Source organism: Anser cygnoides, chromosome 10 (assembly GCF_040182565.1).
Source record: "Anser cygnoides isolate HZ-2024a breed goose chromosome 10, Taihu_goose_T2T_genome, whole genome shotgun sequence".
Lineage (NCBI taxonomy): Eukaryota > Metazoa > Chordata > Aves > Anseriformes > Anatidae > Anser > Anser cygnoides.
Window position 1 is genome coordinate 3363831 of NC_089882.1, and position 21897 is coordinate 3385727.

Consider the following 21897-nt stretch of genomic DNA (forward strand, 5'->3'; position numbering starts at 1 on the left):
GTGGGCAAAACCATCACAAGCCCAAGTCATCCTCAACTGTTGTATTTTTCGCAGTTTTGCATCAGGAGGATTTTAAAATTTGGGCAAAGAATCTGAATAGCCAATTGCTTTTTATAGGACATGGATAACAAACTTATTTGTGTGCCTTTGCAGATACCAGTTCCTTATGTTGTACAGCAACGTTATATTTATTTTTAGAAACATGTTAGCTCCTAGTGCTTTACATTTTAAACCTTTTTTTTAAATTTTATAGAAAAAAAAAGTGATTTCTCCCAAGATGTGCGATCTCTTATATAGCCCACTTATTCTACTGATCTCCTTCCCTTAGCAATTTCATCTTCATGTAGTCGCTCTTTACTCTTTCACATTACATTTGCAATAATACTTTGAGTGGCCCCTTCTCCTCTCCAACCACTTTGTTATATTTCCCTCAACACCAGTCCCTGTCAACCTTTCTGACTTCAGCCCCTGGGTAAGTCAGGTCGTTCTGATGCTCATAAAGAGCTTCACACCTTAAATAAGGCTTTCTGCCTGAGCTGTGCAAGTTAGAATAACAGGCATGATTCAAATACAATAAAAAGCAATTTGAACACTTCACAAGAACTCAAGCTGAATTGAAACTGGAGCTGTGGCAAATTACACCAGCTAAAGATATTAGTGGTTGGGATTTTTTCCCTGCGACTCAGAGACTCAATTCTAGCTACATTCCTACCTTTGCTGGTACAAGTTCCCACCTATTAGGGATCAGCTAAACAAGGTTTGGAAGGCTGTATACAGCAATTTCCTCTAGCCCCAAGTGCGCAGTACCACAGTATCCAGGCCAGTGCCCTTTATACCTGGCCAAAGCCTCAAAGCAGTAGCAAAGCTGGATGAGCAGACACAACTGCAGATATAAGAACTTGTTAATGGCTGTTAGTTATTTATCTTCAATATCTAACGCTTTGTCATTCCCCTAATTTCACTAGAAAAACAGTAATTCTTGGCTGATGAAGTCACAAATACAAAATTAGCTCACACGATCATCACGTAGGCAGTCACAACACTTAGAAAAAGCCAGCACTCAAAAATTGTTCACTGGTTGTTATTCAGAAGTGGTCACTGGGATCAGCCACAGGGAAAAAAAAAATAAATAATAAAAAAAAGGAAAAATAGTTTGCAAACTTTTTTTGAGCAATTTATAATTTTAGAGTAAAGAAGACTGCTCACACATTTGCATGTTATTTTTACGCTGCCAGGCAACCCTGCTGGTAAGGCAGCTAGAAGTGACTCAGAAAGCATTTTGTTAGCTGTTAGATCTGATTGCCATAATTAAATTTTGATGATTTGTTTGTTCCTTTTTAAATTGTTATCAAATACCTACATCTCCAAAGGCTTCACTGGAATCCACCTCCACCGAGGGGATGCAGAGGACCGCCAGGCTCATTTCCCTGCAGCACAGGGGTTAAAATCACCCAAGTCCTGGGCTTTCACTTTCCAAAGCAGGCCCTTCATATGGGAGCTTTGGATAATGGATGTGTGAACAATTTTTAAGACAGATCCTTGTTTTGACACAGCTGCACTAATGCACATTCCTCATTTACTCATGTATATTATAATGATAATAATTATTTGAGAATAAAATAATAAGAAGCTGGATTTTTTCCTTACCTTTTTGGAAAGCAGGCAAAAGCTATACAGTAGGTGGAAGAGTGTACCAAGTAACAGACTTTTGAACACTCTTTCTTACTGGTGGTATGCAGTCTACAGGAAAAGTAAATACATTGGTATGTATAATGCGTCTGTTCACAACAAACTCTTCAAATTTTGCCCTGTCACCGAGGCCAAGATATTAATCTGACTGAAGAGATCGGATTAGAGCAGCGATAGTGGAAAGCTGAGAGACGCCAATACACAAAATTAGCTCTGGGCTGGAAATAAATGAACCAGGTCACAGAAGTTCAGGTACCTCTGAACATGGGAGCAGCTGCCCACAAAAGGGCAGGTCTGGTTGATTTTTTTTTCCTCTCCCCTTAACAAACTCTGGAGCATTTTGGTTTCAATTTAACACTCCCCAGTCCTCCCTTGTCCACGCACTCACTCGCTCTTGGGTTCCTCAGCATCACCAACAACCATTTCAGTTTTGTCTCTTGGAAGGATGGAACAGGCAATGCCATGTCAGTGTTGCTGAGGATCAACGCAAATGAATACACAAGCACAGCACGGGACTATTTGCATAGCAGTGCCCATACATCTGCAGAGGTTTCTGCAGCCCATATACACTATTCACAGCTCACTGATGATGAAGTCAATGTCCATTCCCAACACATGGAGAAAAATGAGAACTGACATGCACTGTTCTTGTTGTCATGCTGGTCAGAGAGAGAGGAGCTTGCAGCACTCAGGAAAGCATGGTTTTAAAATGGAAACTTGCAAATGATTCCTCTTCTGTTTAGGAAAATGGGCAGGGATTGCACTCCACGCCTGAAAATAGAATCATCTGCCAAGTAATTTCTATGTAATGCTAAGGAAAGGAGAAAAAAAATCATCTTGAAGATGCCTGCATAGGTATTGAGCCCTCAAAGCACCTGCTAACTTAAAAGCCCACAGACTTACAATGCTACTGAAAATCAGACCCTTACAGCTAATCAGACCCTAACCTTTCTGGCAAGTACATGGGGACACCAATCCTTTGATACTTCTCAACAGATCTCAGCTAAACTCCTTGAATGTCCTCCCTCAAGGAGCCCTTCCTTTCCAGCTGTTTGTCACTTTGATGCCCTCAGTCTTGGCCAGAGATGCTGCACGTCTCCTGTTCACTACCATGTTCACTACTAATGGGCACTGCTGCAACGCTTGTCTTGATCTCAGAGCTTTATCAGCTCTGAGAAGAGCAAAATATGAGGGTGAGCCTGACCACAGCCACTCTCACGTGAGACTGATAAGGGGGGTGGTGGGAGACCAACCCTCCCCACACTGCCAAGCCCACCCCAATTCCTGCGGGCGAGCAGCTGCCCAGAAGAGCCACTCGAATGTCCAGCATCCAGGCAGCTCTGGGCACTGTGTTCCCTTCTCACCAGTGCTTAAAGAGGGAAATGCCCATAAAACAAATGCCTGCCCAGGAAGGTCTGCTGGTCCAGCCCACAAGAAGCACAACCACCTCATTACCAAACAACAGCGATGCTGATTTCCCTGTTGCTGTGTTTGGGAAAGCCATGAATTAAAGCAAGTTGCTAAGGAGAAGGAGTAATTACATGTAAATCTCAATATAAGTTAAGAATGGGTTGGAGGTTCAAATGTTTTCTTGGGCTCTGACCCTGTTCTTGCAGCAGAAACAAACACAGCCCAGCAGAAGCGCTTGCTATCGGTTCAACTTCAGGCTTGATGAGAAGCATCTTCCCAAACACTGAGAAATTTGAGCAAGGGCACACAAGAGCAGAACGAACTTGTTACACGAGCAGAAGCTGCTGCGCACCAAACTCTGTTCATCTTAATCTGCCGCAAAACATTTCAGATGCAGACATGTATTAGCAGAAAAAAGATGTTGAATGAGTAAAAGCATGCACATGCCAGATAGCAAGCTGGAATGATTAAGAGAGTTGTCACAAGGAGCACAGCTATAGATTGAGAAGCTTGGCCTTAATATATCCGATTCAGCATGGAAGCCCTCCCAGGTCAGGGCCGGGGAGCTCAGCTTGTGAAATTTCTCACTTTTAAGGCATTCTAAAGCAAAAGCTGCAGCACCGCGAGTCCCTGCTCCTGATGGGCAGGATGTAAGGTCGCTGCATTTCAAATGGGTTTCCTCCCACATTAGTACAGTTTCTTCTTTTATACTCATTCTGCAACCTCAGTGCTTGAGCCCACCTCTCCTGAGTGCTCAGCACCTTTTTGCCCAGCTCGGACCCCTGCCTGCCAGCTGAGGCTTGCATGCCCTGCTTCTACCCTGAGCTCAGCCCTGCTGCTGGGGCTCACCGGCTCTTGAAACCTCAGGTAATTGACAGGCTGTCCAATTTTACGTGCAGATCTTCCATTCATTAGGAGGTCTTTTCAAGCTAATACTAAAAAAAATTAGGTTTTGTGCAAGGCTGTTTTTCTGTAGAACCATCCACATTTTGCTTTTTCACTCTGTTTATAGGCCATATAAGTAGGACAGGCTAGAAATTTAGGCTTAGTCACCAAATTCCCCAATGTTTGGAGGTACATGAATCCCATGCTGATAGCTCATTGTTAATCTGCTCTTAGAAGATATGAAATATTTGTGTATTTTCAATAGAAGTGGCAACTCCAGTCTCCAGCACCTGAGCAAGCCACGAACAGCAGCATCACCAGGAAATACAACAGAAAATCAAACTGAAAAACCCAACTGCCCTTTTATGCTTCCAAGAGAACACGTGGTAGCTAAGCCAGATCTGTGGCTAAGTTTGTTTCCGCTGTGCTGGTGAGTCTCAGACTCCTTGCTTAACTGCGCTCAATTAATTAACTTTCAGCCTAAGAGATTCCAAGGAGCCTGTTGCAGGGCCGGCAGCCAGAGCGTGCCCAGCCCCGTGCAGGCCATGGCCAACGGGGCTCCTGCTGCGGCTGGCCCAGCTCCCCGCCTCCTCTTAATGGCAAGGGCGTCAATACCAATTTCAAAAAGATGCCAAAAATACATTTGTTTGTTTGTTTGTTTTGCAAACCTTAAATATTAAAAAGCTCGGTATTTGGAGAAAGACATTTAAATTAATAGGGTTGCACGTTTCCTGGCTGGCTAAGTTTAACAAATGGGTACACTTCAGAGTCTTCCATGTAAGCCAAAGAGCTCACAGAAATCACTTTCCAGGCACGTACATCAATTTCGAAGCTGTGACGGCTTCCCTCCCAGTGGACTTTACACCAGCTTTACATCAGCGTTAACAAAACCAGGACTGAAGGCTGGATCCTTAAGGCAGAAGCTTGCACACCACGGCAAGCGGGGGAATCTGCCCCTTCCTGCTTTTACTGCCTCTTAAAAGAGCATTCTGGCATATAGTCCCTGGGTGAGAAAACGTTGTTTTGTAATAAATATGGGCTTTTAACTGAGCACTATTTCCTTTTAATAAAAACATCTCCTTCCCAGGGAAAAATCTGACTGTTTTGGGAGGAGGGGAGGAAAGTATTCTCAGAAGCCTGGAAACTGCAAATAAGATGCAGAACGGGCAAAAGAAATCAGAAGGGAAAACCAAGAATATGAAACTACCAAAAATCAGTTCCCACAGGGCAACACTTCTATTTCTGCATCGAACATTTCATCATCATAACTTTTTTTCCTCTTCTTCTGGTTTATGTCCTTAAATGAAAATTTTTATTTTAATTTTTCTGAAGGAAAAGCTAACTCCGTCTCATTTGACCAGACCAGGAATTAGTGAAATGCAGTTTAGCAACACCCCTTTCTCTTCCCCTTTCCTTCTCCTCCCTCTGGCCGCGAGCCTCCCCGAGCACCGCGAGGAGCTGCCCTGGTTGCACACGGGAGGGCTCAGCCCCAGCACCACGGCATGGAGAAGAACCAGGGACAGAGAGAGGAAGGGTTTCGTACTGGGGGCCTAGCAGACATTTGACGTAGCAGAGGGCTCTGCAGCTCTCCCGCTGGCTAATACCCTAAGGCAGGAAGTAAATCTCTTTCCTCCTGCGGTGAGGTTCTGTTCAGAGGAGGCATGGGACGGTCCTTAATTTGTTAGAAACATTTCCTCGCTGTCTCCTGCTTCTGCCAGCACCATAAGATAGTTCACAGTTTCTGAAGACGAATTCTGTTTTTCCAGATAGAATATGCTTTGTATACCTGTATGATAAGACATCACAGAAACACACTCTAGGGGTGAATAAAGGGAGGAAAAGTGCTGTGTCAATAATTTGCTAGCTGTTCCCACTTTGCTTTGACAGCAGAGTTTCTGCTTTGAGGCAGATATTCAGACAGCAGTTTAATAGACAAGAAGTGGCAGGGATTTCAGCAGCAAATGGATGAACGGATCATGGGCAAGGAGAGGGCATTTCTCCACATTCAGATCTGTTTTTCATAAAAACTGCAGACATGCCTAAACCTTTCCAATATGCTACAAAGTTGTGCAGCTGTCTCCTTCCTCAGCTCCCTCCAGATTCAAATGCAAATCAAATTTGATGGCCTCAGTATGTAATTTTGTGCTACACTATACCATGCTATGTGCATTAAGGAAATTGGAAGCATCTTTTCGATCTATTATCCTCTTAAATCAATGACAAGATTTGCATTCACTTTTACAGGACCGGATAAAATCCCTAAATAGGAACTTCTGGGATGGTGAGACTTTCTGCAAAGAAACTTTGCAGAAAACATAATGGTAGCTCAGGTTAGCAGGGTTACGGGTGAGCTTGGCACCTGTCCCTCCATCCTGGAAACTGCACCTGCCGGGGCTAAGCGTGCCCCAGGCTGAAGGATGCTGCAGATACTCGAGGATGCTGCTGCTCTGCCACTCACAAGGAGGGGAAGGAGGAGGAGTCCCTCACAGCTACCACACCCTGCGCGAGGAGTTGCTGCCAACTGGCACAACTCCAAAAAGTGAGGAGGGAAGAGAGAATTTTAAAAAATAGAGTCATCAAAAATCTTTAATTGCAAAGGCCAAACGATACTAAGCACACTCGGGCATTGGCCAAGGCCTCCGGCACGCACAGAACCGCAGGGAGAGGTGGGTACTCACTGTTGGGGTCCACGTTCTCACAGAGCTCCGTCTTCGCCTCGCCGTTGGGCCTGTCGCTGGGCTTGTGCGAGAGCCGGGACGACATCGTCGCTGCCGTCACCACAGCCTTGAAGCTGCGCTTCCGCTTCTGGACGTTCAGCTCGGGGTGGAAGATGATGATGTACACTTTCGGCATGTAAAGCATCCCCAGGGCCACTGAAGCACTTAAGTTCATGGATATTGTAAGTGTGGTAGTTTGTATGTAGAGCTAGGAGACAGAACACATGAGGCGCTATTACAAATAAGACGACTGGGAAGCAGGCTGCAGTACTCAAAGAGAGAACATTAACTACGACCAAAGCAACTGCGGTGGGCTAAACACGGGGCAGCAGAGCACTGCACGTTGCAAGGAGCAGCAGAAAGGTGAGCAGACGGGAGCCAGCGGTCAAGGCAAGCCCGCGCGGCCCGGGCTCTCCAGGAGCTGTGCCGGTGGCACCACAGCGGGCAGGGGGGGTTGTCCGACCCAGTTCTCAGTATTCGTGCTGGTGCTTTGACCAGTGGCTGTGACGCTGTGTGCTAAAATTGTTAACCATTTAATTTTTTTTTTTTTTAATTTTTTAAATTTTTTACTTTTAATGAGTTTTCAACCAAAAGGGGCAAGACTTCCACACTGCGAAATGCCGTGAGGTCCAACAAGCACCAGCTGGCGGGGTATCAGTAGCCCCTTCGGAGGCTCAGCGCTAGAAACATTTGGTGCCTTTAACAATACAAGTTCTCTTGTATGCTTACAGCATAGCTTCTTTTTATTTAAGGAGTGAAGAACAGATGTGGATTTCAATAGTGCTGGTATAAATTTAAACTTAGGTCTGCTGTACATTATAAAGACCACTAAAACTATAATATAGGTTAGTAAAAAAAAACAACCTTACCTTTTCAAAAAAAAAAGATTTTTTTCTTGTTTTTACTATACTTCAATTCTGTACAATTCATTGAAATAACTGCAGAAAATACATAACAATTTGTGTGCTCCTGTCATTTAGCTATGCTTATTATGAAAAAATTGTATATATGCAAGTCAGAGAACAGCTACTCCCATGAGATCAGCATTCAAAGAAACCACAAGTATTTTAAAGCATACTCTGCAAATACATAGGGTTAGAAAAGCCTTTTTTTTTTTTTAATAATCTTTTAAGAAGACACACTTGATAGATGGACTAGAACAATTCTTGTAACTTGAAAGGATTTTCCTGAGTTAAAAGGCACAGACAGCACAATGCAGGTATGAGGGAGCTGAAAAAGGAGCAAACTTCCTACAGATCCTGTTCAAAAATTAAATATATGTCAAAAACATACACATGCAAAAATTATTACACGTTGTGGGTAATTCCTTCAAAACACTATTTTCTCTTCTCCTTCTGTCCAGTGCTAATCAGTTTGAACTTCTGATGGAAAAGCTCCATAAATAAATATAATGGCACAGTAAGATGCTGACCCTGCCCAGATACTTCCAAATTCTCGTATCTGGAAAAATATGAATGTCTCCAGACTTGCTCGTTATAGCTACATAATTGTTGCTATCATACTGATTAAGATGACCACTGGAAGCAATAAAATGCATTATGGAAAATATAAAAAACGTGCTGTGCACAGACATCTCTCTATACTGATGCACACAGGCAAAAACCAAAGTGCCTTCTCAGTTCCTATTTACCCATTATCAGAAGGAAATGACACTGATGTTATCAGAATTTTGCCAAAGCCAGGACATTAGGAAATAACCCTTCACATTTTGTGAAGAAACGCTGAGCCAAGCTACACAATTCGAGGCTGGAAGGCAGCATGGGGGGTCACCTAGTCCAAAGCCCTGCTTTATTTTTGTGCAGCAGGGCAATTCTGCTGCCTGCTGCAGGGTTACCGCACGTCTAGTTATTCCTCACCTTATGCCTTGCCGTTGTATGTTGTTGCAGTACATATGTATATTCCATGTCTTTATTTCTATGTATATAAGCACAGCGCATATTAATCTTATAAGGACATTTAAAACAGAAGACAGTTTGCTGCACATTATTTTCCTTGGAGCTAATCCTGCTTTCGGTTACATTCAAGTAAATGACCTGTAACTCAGTTGGGGTCAAGTGCATTGCACTGGTGTAAATAACACTGATTTAAATATTTATTAAATTAACAGCTTTTTGAAAATTGGAAATTTAAGGACTGAAGGATAGGCAGGAAGATGCCCTCTTTATCCTCAAAATGTTTGCAACTTCTACCAGCTTTCATCCTCGCTAAGTAAGGTAATTATCATCTCTAGCTCATAAAGAGCTCCTGCAGTTGTTGGGAGCTGCAGGCTCACAGCGCCTCTGAAGCCGGGGAAGCTGTGGGCTGCATACATGACAAATTACATTACACCTAGGGACTGTCGGACTCAGCTCAGTATTCAGACCACATACCTCTCTGTCAATAATTCGGAAGAAAGCCAGCTAACGCAACATCTGCAGTCCTTCTGGTTTAGTCTGAGAAGGACATGGCTCTGTAACACATTTAATAACGTGCTTCTGTATACAAGGTACGTAACTAAAGCTGACAGGCAGTGAATGTATAATAAGTAGGATGAGACCTGCGTTTCTACAAGGTTAGAGAAGGCCTGTGCTAGTGAGGGGCTCTGTCACCAACACAGAACACACACGGGTACCGCTGAGGGGTGCTTTGTTCACTGCTATTCACAAATGACTTCAACTCACAGCACGCCTGTTCAGGATGCCATATGGTGAAAAATGCACGGTAATATTTTGCAACTAACTTTTGACTCACTTTCCTAGAGAACATAAAAACCTTTACAGAAAAAGCAGGAATTTGGACCACAAAATTGGGGGGGGGGGGGTGGGCAACAGGTGCCTGGCCAAGCCTGGGGTGAGTTCCCCTGAAGGCAGGGCTGCGGCCATCCCAAACCCTGCAACCTCCTGAGCACCACAAAACATTTTTATCTAGGTGCACGCAGGCATTAATTCTGATTTCCTCGTGCTATTACGGGGTTGAGGGTTAAACTATTATTTAATCAGTGAGGTCCTGCAGCGTGATGCTACCTTGCAAACGCTGATGGGAGATAAAAAGAGAGCGAGGAGAGAGCTTTTGTAGAACAAGGCAAGATGAGTGACACATAATGCTTCTCATGACAAATGGGAGCTTTATACAGATAAGGGAAACTAATAGATATGCTTATTATGCAGAACCGTAGTTTTATGTATTTTATCTTTGCTTTGTGGTTTTACCAGTCAAACATAAAAATGCAGTTTACATGAAACTATTTCATTTCTTATTTCACTTCTTCTGATAAACTCTCTGAAAGCATTTTAGATGAATGGAAATTGGTGATTTAAAATACAAAGGATAAGACTTAACTGACAATGGAAGTCCTGTATGCCTTTTATAGATTGCTAGTGAAACCCGGTAGTTTCCAAACTTGAGATAAAATTAAGAAATTAAGATGCAGATTTAGTGTGAGAGGCGCCACCTTGACTTGAATGGGAACTCGGATTGAACTAAGTATTTCTGGTGGAAACCAAAGCTTTCGAACAGCAATGCCATTTTGGTCTGCAAGCCCACTTCTCTGGAGGTTTGCAGGCATGTGTACTGCACCACCCGGGGAAACTCACTCCGGAGGGTTTCTCTCACATCTCTCTCTCCCCTCCTCTCTCAATCAGGCACTAAATTCTAACGAACTTTAATTTAATGTTAAATGTAACAGGCTGCCGTTACAAATGCCTCTGACTTTGAAGCAGTGCACCAGGGAAACTAAACCCTAAGGATATCATTCACATGCAAAGACACCTAGATTTTATCATTTATTTTACATAAAGGATTTCCATTTGAATTTTAGATTTCTATGTTTTCCAGATTCTTGCTTTATTCATGCAAGTGATGAAAATTACCTTAAAAACCTTGAGAGAAAATTAGACTGGTCCTGACTACACACATCTAAGAACCAGCAATTTTTATAGCACCAACTACATCAATGGACAATTTTGCACGAGTTAGGATTGCTTTCAGAAGCAAAGCACCGCAGGATCAGACCTATCAGTCTTCACTAATGCAGTGGATAGATTTCCAACTGCTGGTCCGTAATAACTGAACTTATAGCAGCATTTCTTAGAGAAGTCTTTTTAGTTAGCAGTACTTTTTGTAGGCTAATTTTTGCATTCATAGTCTAATCAGGAGCAACTGCTCCTTTCATCTAATTCAGCTTTCTAATTAGGCAGTGAATTGTGTTATTTTGTAATATGGAAATAAATGGGTAATTTCAGATATTTTTGGACTTGTGTTATCACAAACCAATTTATCTCACTTTTATATGGGAATTAAAACAAATGTTCTTATAGATGAAGTAGACAGTTTATAAATCTCCCAGAAGACTCTTGCAGGTCATCTGCAGGTTCATCTCATCCCCTACATTATGTTATGCAAACATAAGGATGAGAAACATTTTTAATAAAAACTAAAATTAGCTCCCACTGCATTATGTTTTTGCAAATATATGGAAAGCAAAGAGACTTGAATATAAATTTGTTCCCAGACTCTTTAGTGCCTAATGCTCCCCCTTATCCACCAAAGCTACCACAGCATTTTAAATGCAAATGAAAAAAAGATGAAAGTATCTATTTTTTATTTTTTTTCTCCAGTGGAGGCTTTGCTTGTACCTTTACAATGCCAAATCAGCTTTGCCTAGAAAGAACCAATACCTTCTGTCTCTAAACAAGGCGCTGGCCATTTGTCACCCACCCAACCCATTACAACGGGCCACGTCGTTTCTCACGGGGCTGTTGTTACCGTGGCCAGGACCCAGGGCAGGTATCACTGCATAAAACTCCCCAGCCACAAAGCACCCCTGAAAACACCCTAATTCAGGGGCAGGCAGCAGGCAGCCTCCTGCATCCTCTCCAGGCCCCTGAGGCTGTGCCAGGCGGGGAGGGCAGCGCCATGCCCCAAGCGGAGAAAGGCGCCCAGCTGGCACAGCTCGTGCCTCCCCCGTGTCCCCAGACAGCTTGATTTATGGATGTCTCAGGCTACTGCGACTTTACCCAGGCAACCATGACTTTCCACAAGGAATGTGCACTTCTGTTGTCTGAGAAATATAAAATATTTCGTGTGAAGCAATCCTGTCAGCTCTCTTTACCGACCTGGCTCAGTAATCCTCTTTTCACGCCCCACTGGGGCTTTCCAACAGCACACGCATGCATTTCGGGTTCCTGCCGCTGGCTCCTGCAGATACAGACATACACTTGCTTTCTTCACTTGGATGGTACCAGCTCAACTGCAAATAATACCACACCGCCCTGAAGCTTATCTGCTGACGACTTCCAGGACCCCCGTCTCCATCCCCATCCTTTTAAGCATCATAATCTGCTAAAGTTGTCATTTAGCAGTGCCCTTTAGAGAACAGAGCAGTCTTGAAAAAAACAAAACAAAGCAAAATCTCTTTTCCTAGATTAGAAGGTTTTAGCGGCGTTTAGGGAAAGTGGTTTCCCTTTCTTTCAAGCTAACATTATTTTGGGAAAACAGAACAAAACAAAATCCCACCACCAACAAACAAATACACCCTGTGGACACCAAGCTCCAGCATCCCCCCAGCTAGTTATCAGGAAGATCACTTTTTACACAAAAGTGGCAAACACCTGGGAAGTGATCCTGACGACGGAGATTTGCAGTTGCAGGAGGTCATTTAACAGACGAGAGATGGCGACCACAGCAGTTGCCGCTGCTGTAGCCTACTGCTCCTAATGGCATTACTGCGATCCGCGCTGTGCCAGTAGTTCAGCATGCTTTTGTAGCATTGGATTACCTTAGCGGTGAAAGGTATGTGCACATGCCAACACACACAAGTTGTGTACTTATGACAGACACTAAAGATTGTGAGGTCGAGCAACCAAGCGCTGTAATTCAGAGCAGGGCTGCCACACATGCCCTCAGGACTCCCTCTGTTCGGGGGTACAGATGGACGATTATCTGAGGCACTCTTTTCCCTTTGCTTTTCAACCTGTTAATTCCATTGCTTAAGAACTGCACCTTTTGATCCCTGATTTTTGCAGAATTTCATGACTTTAAAAATGTAATTTTACCCCAATGGTCAAGAACGTTAACTTATTCTTATGTGAGCAGGAAGGATATTACCAGGGGTGGGAGAAAGTAGTCAACAGCCGTGCTTCTTGTGCTGCTGTGACTGGTGGGCACTTCTCACAGCACCCGGAACAACCACGCTGTCCTGCGGAGGTGAGCATCGGCGGTGCTTCAGCAACACAACTCAACAGTGCCATGAGCCAGGCAACGGTATGGAAATTGTGATGCTCACCAAGTTTTACAGATGACAACGGATGCTACCCAAGGGACGTTTGATAAACAAATCATAGTAGTTATGCTGATTGCAGTTATTACTGTACAAAATAGCAAGGCACGCAAATAGTCTTTGTGAAATGTCTATGGGAATGTCACAGAATCAGTCACACCATTTAATTAAAAATTCTGCGCTTGGTAATTATATGAAAGGTGACACTGGAGGAAACGATGGGATTTTAGTTTCAGAAAATTTCCCTTTAAGCCTTGGCTGTTTTGCCAGCTGGCAGTGCCGGGGTGGCTCAGCGAAGGCACAGCCGAGCTCACCGCTCACACGGCTGGGGCAGGGGGCAGCTGGCAGAGGGCAGGGGGCAGCAGCACGGCCCCAGCACTGAGCTGCTCGCGGGGTGCCTTGGGGCAGGCGTGCAGCCCCGCAGCACCGTATGGATGCAGCAGCTCCATAGTTGGAGCCCTTTGTAAGAAACTCTTCCAGAGAGCGCCGCCTGTTTTATAAAGACCCCTCATTTCCTTGAAGTTGCACTGTGCAGTGTCTTGGTTTAAGAAGCCCAGAAATGGAGTAGGATCTTGACCCCAGCTTAAGGCCATCTCCTTTTCTGACCTCACAGATCGCAATATTTAGAACAATTCTCAGGTTAGGAGGAGGTCTTAGATTTTACAGATTCAACCTGAAATGCCCTTCTGCAGTCTCTTTGCTCACCTGCTACTGCCTACGGCATACCGTGCATATTAACCTCTACCTCCCCTACATTTGTCTGCTGCAGCCACTGTACAGAAATATGCAGTGTACCTGCGGTTACGACAATTCAATAGGCATTAAATGGACTGAAGTAGAATTAAAAGATGATGAGGTAAGCATACATTTTTTCTTTGCAAATTGATTTTCAACTAAAAAACATGTTTGTTCTGCAGCTTGGAGAGGAGCTTTGTGTGTCTGACGGGAACCATTTTACTGCCTAGTTACAGCAGACCTGAGGCTGGATGGCTTTCATCAGTGAAAATAGTCTGTTAGCGTCCTTTGGAACATCTCACAACATTATATCTAGTAGATCAGAAAAAACTGCCAGTTAACTTTGCAGATATATTTCAGTGTAATGGAAAAACAAAAATAGTTCCACAGAAAAAGCAAGGACCTACAAAATAGCATCACAATCCCTTCTGAGATATGAAAGTGAAGAAGATTAAAGTTTGGAAAGTAGCTCCCCAAATTACTTTTCTTTTACACAGACTAATAACATCATATCTCTCTCTTTCTAGAGGTCATTGGCTATCTGCTGGCCCTCACTAAGCAAGAGCTTGTCTCAGCACAGCACTGAAACCCAGCAACAGCAGCAATAAATATTTATCTTGTGGTGACAGCTTCGAACCCAAAGCCACTGCCAGGCACTGCACCACCTACCCACTACCCTGAGAGCAGGACGGAGTCCTGGAGAGCCATGGGGAACGCGGCATGCCCAGCACAAAATCCTCTCACACAGGCTGGGAGAAACATCTGCCTATCTTCTTCCAAGAAGTGTTACAAGCTCGCTTGTACGTGACAGCCTCAAAGATCCGGGGAAAATGAGTTTTTGTCAGAGCAGTTTAAGACAACTTTCTTCCAACAGGTCTATATGCCTTTGGAGGTTTTTAGTTTTTTAAATATTAATTGCAAATAATAAAATAAGTATCACTCTTCTCTTTGCTTGGTCTATTTTTTTATGTAATATGATCTATGTGTTTGTCCTTAACTAAATAGAAATTTGGAGTTCCAAATAAACTCTAAAAGTAATAAATAATAGGATCACCACAAAAATGCCATATGGGTCATGGTCACAAAACCAGGCCTGGGTTTGTTTCTTTCATGCACTCAACTGGAGACAATTACAATTCCTACTACAAGAATGAGATAGGAGATGAGAAAAGATTCAAACCTGAAGAATCACCACCAGTGAAGCAGAAAACAAAATATGTCATTAACTGCCTCAGGAAACAAGCCAAGCCTTGCACATTGTACGCGATGCAACATCAGCTCATCAGCTACATTTCCACAACTGTATCTCCAAAGGTGACCAAAGGTGAACTGGCTGTTAACAATAAATATCACATTTAATGTCAATATTCAGTTGTCCTGGAGAAGTAAACACACAGGGGACTCAGCCTAAGAATTTCTTCTGTAAATGTTGACTTTGAGAACTAGAAATAATAATTCACCGCTACCCAGTTCTGTTCTCATTCTGAGATAGACTAAAATTCAGTGTTTGTCTGCTGCCGCGGGAGCAGTAGAAGCAATACAACACGCACCTCCGCCCCTTCAACAGTGCAGCACAACCTACTTTACTGAGGATAAGGCCTCTTTCTGACATGCACCAGTTTCAAAAAATACCTGCAGAGAGGCAAAGACCTTTCTGTTTGATCTGGAGAGCCCTCGGAAACTACCCAAACGGGCACGTTGTTTCTGCAGCTCGCACTGCGACTTTCATCCACGCCTTCCTGAAGCACCTGCGCAGCAGTGATGCTCTTCCCGTTGTCACCAGCAAGCTACCAGAAACTGTTTGAAATTGTATTAACAGCATTTACACCACCAAACGGAGAACAGCCCAAAAACATCTAAAAACCTGACCTGCCAGCAGCCACACCGTGTCCTGCAGCCCCGCTGCCCTTCCAGGCCCTGGCGGCCTCCCACTTCTCCTCAGGTCACCCGAGGGCCTGGGCGCACCTGGTTTGGGTTGCTCCAAGCCACGTTATGAAGTACGGAGGTTTGGGAGAAGAAGGTGCCCGGAGCTGTGAAATGCCCCAAACCACGCCTGCAGGTGGGATCTCCTTCCCTCCTTCGGACTTGGTAAGACACGGCAGACACAGCGCACAGGTATCACGTTGGGGACGAGCACGAGGGACAACGCTGATAATCCCTGAGCCACGTCTGCCGACGCCGTCGTGTTTGAGGCTCCTGGCTTCCCTGCATGCCAGAGTTAGGCAGGTAACGGGTGTGATGAATTACGCTTCAACATGTTTCTAGCAGCAGGAGGCTTAGCATAACAAAGGGAAAATTGGGGTCATATTCTGAAGGATTACCACCTGCAGAGGCCAAATATAAAGGCAGACAGTACGGCAGTACACAGCTCCAACAGGACTAATTTCCAATTCCCTCTGCCCGCAGTATAAAACTGCTCCTTCTGATGTCACGCAGCCAAAGCCAACTTAAATTTTCGTGTCCTAAATCAGAGCATCCAACACATTTAGTTTTTCAGCTTGCATTTCACAGGCAAACATGCAGAGTAAAGATGAAATAAATGTACGTATTTTTAATGTTTTAGCTATTTGAGGTAAATATTGTATACAGCTTCTTCTCTTATAATGGGAACTTCCTTATGCAAGGAAGAAATCTGCATACATCAGAAAACATCAGAAAAAGAAATATTTCTGGATAATATCCCTAACTTGCATGGTAACACAAGATACTAAATATTAAGGCACTTGCTCTGAGGGTTATGATGCAGATGGAGGAGGAATTTTCTCTCTCTAGCCTTTCAGAGAAACTCTAGGAGCTTATCCAGAAGGAAATTAAATTATTCAGGTAATTGGACAGAGCGACAACGGAAAAGCATGTTGCTGTTTTCAAAGGGCATCAAATGGCTAAAATAGAAATTGAAGCAGTATCAAAGACAATCCCACGACTCAAATAGTTCATACAGACTATGTACTGCAGGGATTCTGCATCCGCTGGAAAAAAAAAAAAAAAGAACTATTTTTCTCCTGTATCAGTTACAGAGACAATAAAGATGACCATGAACTACTTAGAGTCGTTTAGGAGTTGCTCAGCCAAGAAATAAACAGTGATGGCCCTGTCCTAAGTCAACAAAAGATTAAAGTGGTTTTGAATTTGAGACTACCTGGAACTGACGGCATCCTCTGACTTTATGAGGATTTTGAGTTTTGTTGTCTCTTTGAAGTGGTAATCTGGCACAGAAGGATGTGCCAGCGAAACAATCTTTTTGCAAGAATAGTACTGTTTGAAGCAAGGTCCCCCGTGCATCTCCACTGCTGAAATAGGATGAAGAGCTGTCTCCTTTTGGATTCATCTTCTCTTGTGTTTTTTACAGCGTGGTGACGAAAGCTGTGTCCCGCGGCAGATCGGAGGGTGGTGGGTGGGTGGCTGGAGGTGGTAGCAAGGCTGCGACCCACATCCAGGTGCAGCAAGGACAGACCCTCCTGGTCCCCTACCTGTTAACACATGTATGGAGAGCATGGAAGCTCCGGAATGCACAAATTTTTCTTCTACGCTAATTACAAGTCCGTAAGCCAATGGGAGGGTTTACAAAATGGGTGAAGTTTTCCCACAGCGATCTCAGTTGTGATGTGCCACTGTCCAGTGTGGGTGTCTGTCCAGAAGAGGAGTGTGCCAGGACCCACCAAGTTGTTTCGTTGGGTCAGTGAAGGGCCATCAGGTGATAACGAATGTCAATGACAGCTGAGTTTGGGTGTGTTTCAAGCACAGATGCAAGTAGCTCAGACCCCCGTTATCAGTCCTCAGAGCTGCCTAATATCCCTTGCTTGCCATTCGTGTTTGTTATAATAGCTATAAAATAAGTTACACATCACTAAGAGAGAAACACAAAGTGCAACAAAAGTAATAGATATCCCTGACTTCTGTTATTAAAATAATGGCTTTTCCCTCTCTCAGTGGCTCAGCACTTAGCTTTTTGGAGCTAGAAATAATTCTTATCTGTCATTTTTTCAGAAGATTACATCATCGGAGAAAGACTTCATTTCATTCTTCACCTTCACCGCTACACTACTAAACTGACTGACATACAATCTTGGCATTTTAGGGTATTCAGCGCCAGACTTCAGCTGCTGTTATAAATCATATTTCTCCACACTTATTGCATTTTATTCATTTTATACATGACCAGAGATTAGAGTTCAAATGAAATAGATTTTGCTATCCTTCTTATATTCCAAACGTCACTAGTCTAGAAATCTTTAATTTTACTCACTTCAACTACTGAATAATTCAATGCAAAAGGAAAAAAAAAAAACAACCACCGTAGAACATCCAATACTCGGTTTGAAATTTTGAGCAAAATAAAGTGAGGATACTCTGCAGCACGGTATCTCTGCACCTGATGTGAGCAGCTCCAGCTATCATCTTAGCTACACCGATATCCCAGGGCACGTGTGCAACCTGCACAAAGCAGCCACCGCAGGAGTAAGCAGGGACTGCTGCCCAGAGCCAAGTAAATTCACATCCTCGCCCCAAAGTTGGGTATTTGAGATGGTGTGATCATGAACTGATGCTTTTCAGGTAATCTAATTCCTGCAATTACCGAAATTACCAACTTCTATCTTCAGCTTTCAAGAGAATATTTGTGGAAGCGGTAAAAAACCACTCCATTAGAGAAATGCCGGCAAGCCAGAGCTGCAGAAATGGCCGTGTGAGACCTGAGAACTTCCAGGAACACCCTGGGGAGCCAATATTGCTCGTAATGGTAGAGGCCAGACAGCCTTACCAGAGGTACAATTTGTCTGCACCAAATACTTGTGAAATGAACATGGCACAAAGCTATTTCAAATTTTTTCTTAAATTATTAATGTCTTCTAGAATAGAAATAAACTTAGGTCAAATGACTTCAAGCCAATTCCATTTGTATTAGACGGAGGAGTGAGTACCCAGTGAAAGGTATCGATTATAAACGTGAACAGTAGGCTAATGTGTGTAAACATACAAATGGGCAGGTAGACCATGAAACTAAAAACATTACGGCCCTCATAAAAATTCATGCATAATAAAACAGTTTTGAAGAGCACTTTCACCTGGACATGCCAAACTTTTTGCAGGTGCAAACTTCCCAGCAGCACAGAAGTACGCATTAATTCAGCAAAACTTCTACCAGCCTCCTCTTCAGCCAAACTGAGCACACATCTTATGGTGTCAGAAAAGTGACTAGTGGTCTTGCATGCCTGTGTGTCAGGGCACACAGCGTGACCTCCCCACAGGTCCTCTGGCCAACAGACCACAGCCGTGCCCCATTCCATGGAGCTAACGGGTTTAGGCTGAACATACCTACCGAGTCGAACGTCCTCTGACATCGTTGCAATAGCTTATCAGGATTACAGATGCCAGAAGAATCAAACGTTTCTCTTCCATCCTTTGCATGCAATGCTGCTACGAGGGGCCTGCAGGAGAACGACGAGGTGTGGAGAGCCTCGGTGCAGCGCGAGGAGCCGGCCTCCGAGGACAAGGAGGGCAGTCCGGAGGCAGAGGGAGCTCCTGAAACTCCCTCGAGTTCACAGGTTGGTTCTTTACACTTAGCGTGCCTTTATCCGCACGGGCAATTGCGATACCACGGCGTGTATTATGCAGGTAGGCTCTTTTGTCGAGCTGCAGGTCACAAGCGATGCCGGGCTTGACAACCGCCAGCAGCTCCCGCATTTGCACAAGGTTGTCATGGCAATGCAGTGTCTGCGAGTGCAGCTGATAGCACACTGCTGCTCTGCCCTGGCAGTGCTGGAAAATATTGCCAAAATTATTCATAGCTTGGAAATAAGAGAGGCGCAAACGCCCTAATGGCTTTCCCCCCTACTATATACTGCTCACCATTTTGGGTTTTGCAATTTTCTTTACTTTTATTGGATGGTAAATCAGTCAGCCTTGCATTATGAAGGCAAACAGCCCTTTCATTTCATTCAGTCAGTTCTTCCAAAATAAAATTTATAAACCAAAAGGAATATAGGCACTTTTATAGGTTTATAATCACACACAGTAGCCTAGTAAGCTAATATTGCAAATCCAAAGCAAAACAAAAAAAGCCAAGCCCCTTTACAAGAGGGGCTAAGCACTGCCAGGACTGCAGAGGAGCTCTCCCCGTGCAAGTGTTTTCTCCGAGTTTGCTGGGGCTTGAACGGAGCTGGAAAGGACAATGTGCATGCACAGCACCCGTATCAGTCCTGGTCCATGGAGGCTAGGTCTTCCTGAGCTGTCAATTCAGTTTTAACAAGTTAAAAAAAAAAAAAGAAAGAAAGATATTTCAGTCCATGCTATGCTCCTAATGAAAAGCAGGACTCTGCACAGAAGATTCATTTTACAGAGCAGGCTTCATCTTTTTTTCTGTCCTTTCACCTTCAATTTTGTCTTCCCCATTCCAGCCGTATGAATGTTTTATTTATATCCCATCACTTTCACCCAGTTGGAAGGCATTCTCTGAAATAAAATTGCTCTTTTTCTGAGACAGTCCAGTTAATAGATTCCCTTCACATCCACTCTCTTCAGCAACTGAACCTCCTTGATGCACCAACACACCAGCTTACAAAAAAAACCAACAAGCCCCAACCATCGCCCTTCAAACAAAAATCCTCCAGCCCTCCCAGAAGGGCAAGGCTTATTCTCCTCCAGAGCTGGAAGTCCTACCTTTGAGCAACAGTTAGATATTTCTGAACACACAGCTTGGTGATACGCTCTGACTTCTCCAAGACATTACTATGAAGTTACATGCAGTTAAGATTAATGTAACATCCTAACCTGTGAATATTTATCTCAACTTCTTCATCAGGCCTGGTAACATTTTCTGCAGAATTTGATTTCTCATCAACCAAGGATTCTTCTGCATGAGAGCAACTGGCATAACCTCAAACCAATCCCAGAAAAAATACCTTGCTCATCTAACACAAAGAGCTGAACTGTACCAACAGCAGTGCCCTTCCCCATGCTAGTTATGGTCATCTCGGTCTTCCTCCACCACTGTGGTCATAAGCCGAATAAAGTCAGTGGGAATCTTACTCTCAATGTCAGTGAAGTTTGACTGAGGCCTATATTGAGAATATATTCCATATATTGCATATAAATTAAGACCTAATTCTGCTTGGAGACTTTCAGGGGAACTCAAAGTGCAAACGGGTGTCAGCAGAGGGTTGGGGCAGATAGAGGCTAATCTTACTCACCTTACGTTTCTTTAAAGACCTTCAAAGAGTAGAGCACTAGTTATTAAAAATCACTGATAAGTACATACACACAAAGCAAGCCAGCTTTTCACTGACCTTTTAAATTATAATGTAATTATTATTCAAAACAGATGATTTACGTATTGCTTTTGGGACTTAGAACCAAACTTGCTCTTGCTGGGAGTGTCCTATTAACATTATCACAGGGCTGCATACAGAGTGCGAGTGACTATGAAGTCGGGCTCTGGTTTGGGATCTAATGCTTGCATTCAAGAACAAAGAGCATTCTATAACTCTAGCCAATCAGTTACCTTTACTGGGTTCAGATTTATTTATTAGCATGAAAATTATTTTACTTTCTAAACTGTAAATGCAAAGAGTGCTTTAGAGCTGCATTAAGGAATGGCTGGAGTCAGGAGGGGGTTAGCTATGGCAGCAAAGCCTTCCTTCCAGAGCAGCTCTCTTTAGGAATTTCAACCACGGCAAAATAAAGAAAAATAACTCTGCATTTAAAAAGTTTAAATTTTCCTTTTCTCTTAGTTACTTGAGGATACGTCATTACTTGGATGGAGTCTTACTGCTGAAAGGCACCTACAGGCAAAGAGAAACAGCACAGGCTGCTGCGGCAGGCAGCGCGAGGAGCTGCCGTGGCTGCTCTCTGCGGGACAGAAGGCAGCAGGAACTGACGGGCTTCTCGGCGTGGTCCGTTCCCAGGCCTGAAGGAGAACTGCTGCAGCTCTCCTCAAGGACGCAAGCGCCCGTCCTGCAGCGTAAGCCTGGCCAGCAGGACTCGGGCAGAAAATCCCACGGGGAGGCTGAGATGGGTTTGCTCCCACTCCAGCATGGGTTTTATGGGTTTTGGTAGCGCAGTAAGGCTCACCAGCCGCCGCCCCGGCACCCACACACCTCCCGGGGGCATGTGGCATGCCCAGGGCGAAACACGAGGCTGCAAAAGGCTTGTCAAGGGTACAGAAATATTTTGTAATCTCTTGAAACA

At 43.9% G+C, this 21897-nt stretch overlaps 1 protein-coding gene across 6 annotated transcripts in view; it reads right to left on the minus strand.

The window, feature by feature from the left end:
- The window catches only part of GRM7 (glutamate metabotropic receptor 7), a 268824-nt gene that overhangs the window by 23524 nt on the left and 223403 nt on the right, over window positions 1-21897 (minus strand). For 3 of the 6 annotated variants that reach the window (XM_048070519.2, XM_048070497.2, XM_013182340.3), the window contains one exon: window positions 6663-6909. The exons of 1 other annotated variant lie outside the window; for it this stretch is intronic. In XM_048070519.2, coding sequence (XP_047926476.2) covers window positions 6663-6909 — 247 coding nt within the window. Of the gene's footprint in view, window positions 1-1647; window positions 1741-1803; window positions 2461-6662; window positions 6910-21897 lie in introns of those variants that run through there. 2 more of the 6 variants (XM_048070501.2, XM_013182341.3) reach the window with 2 other exon arrangements.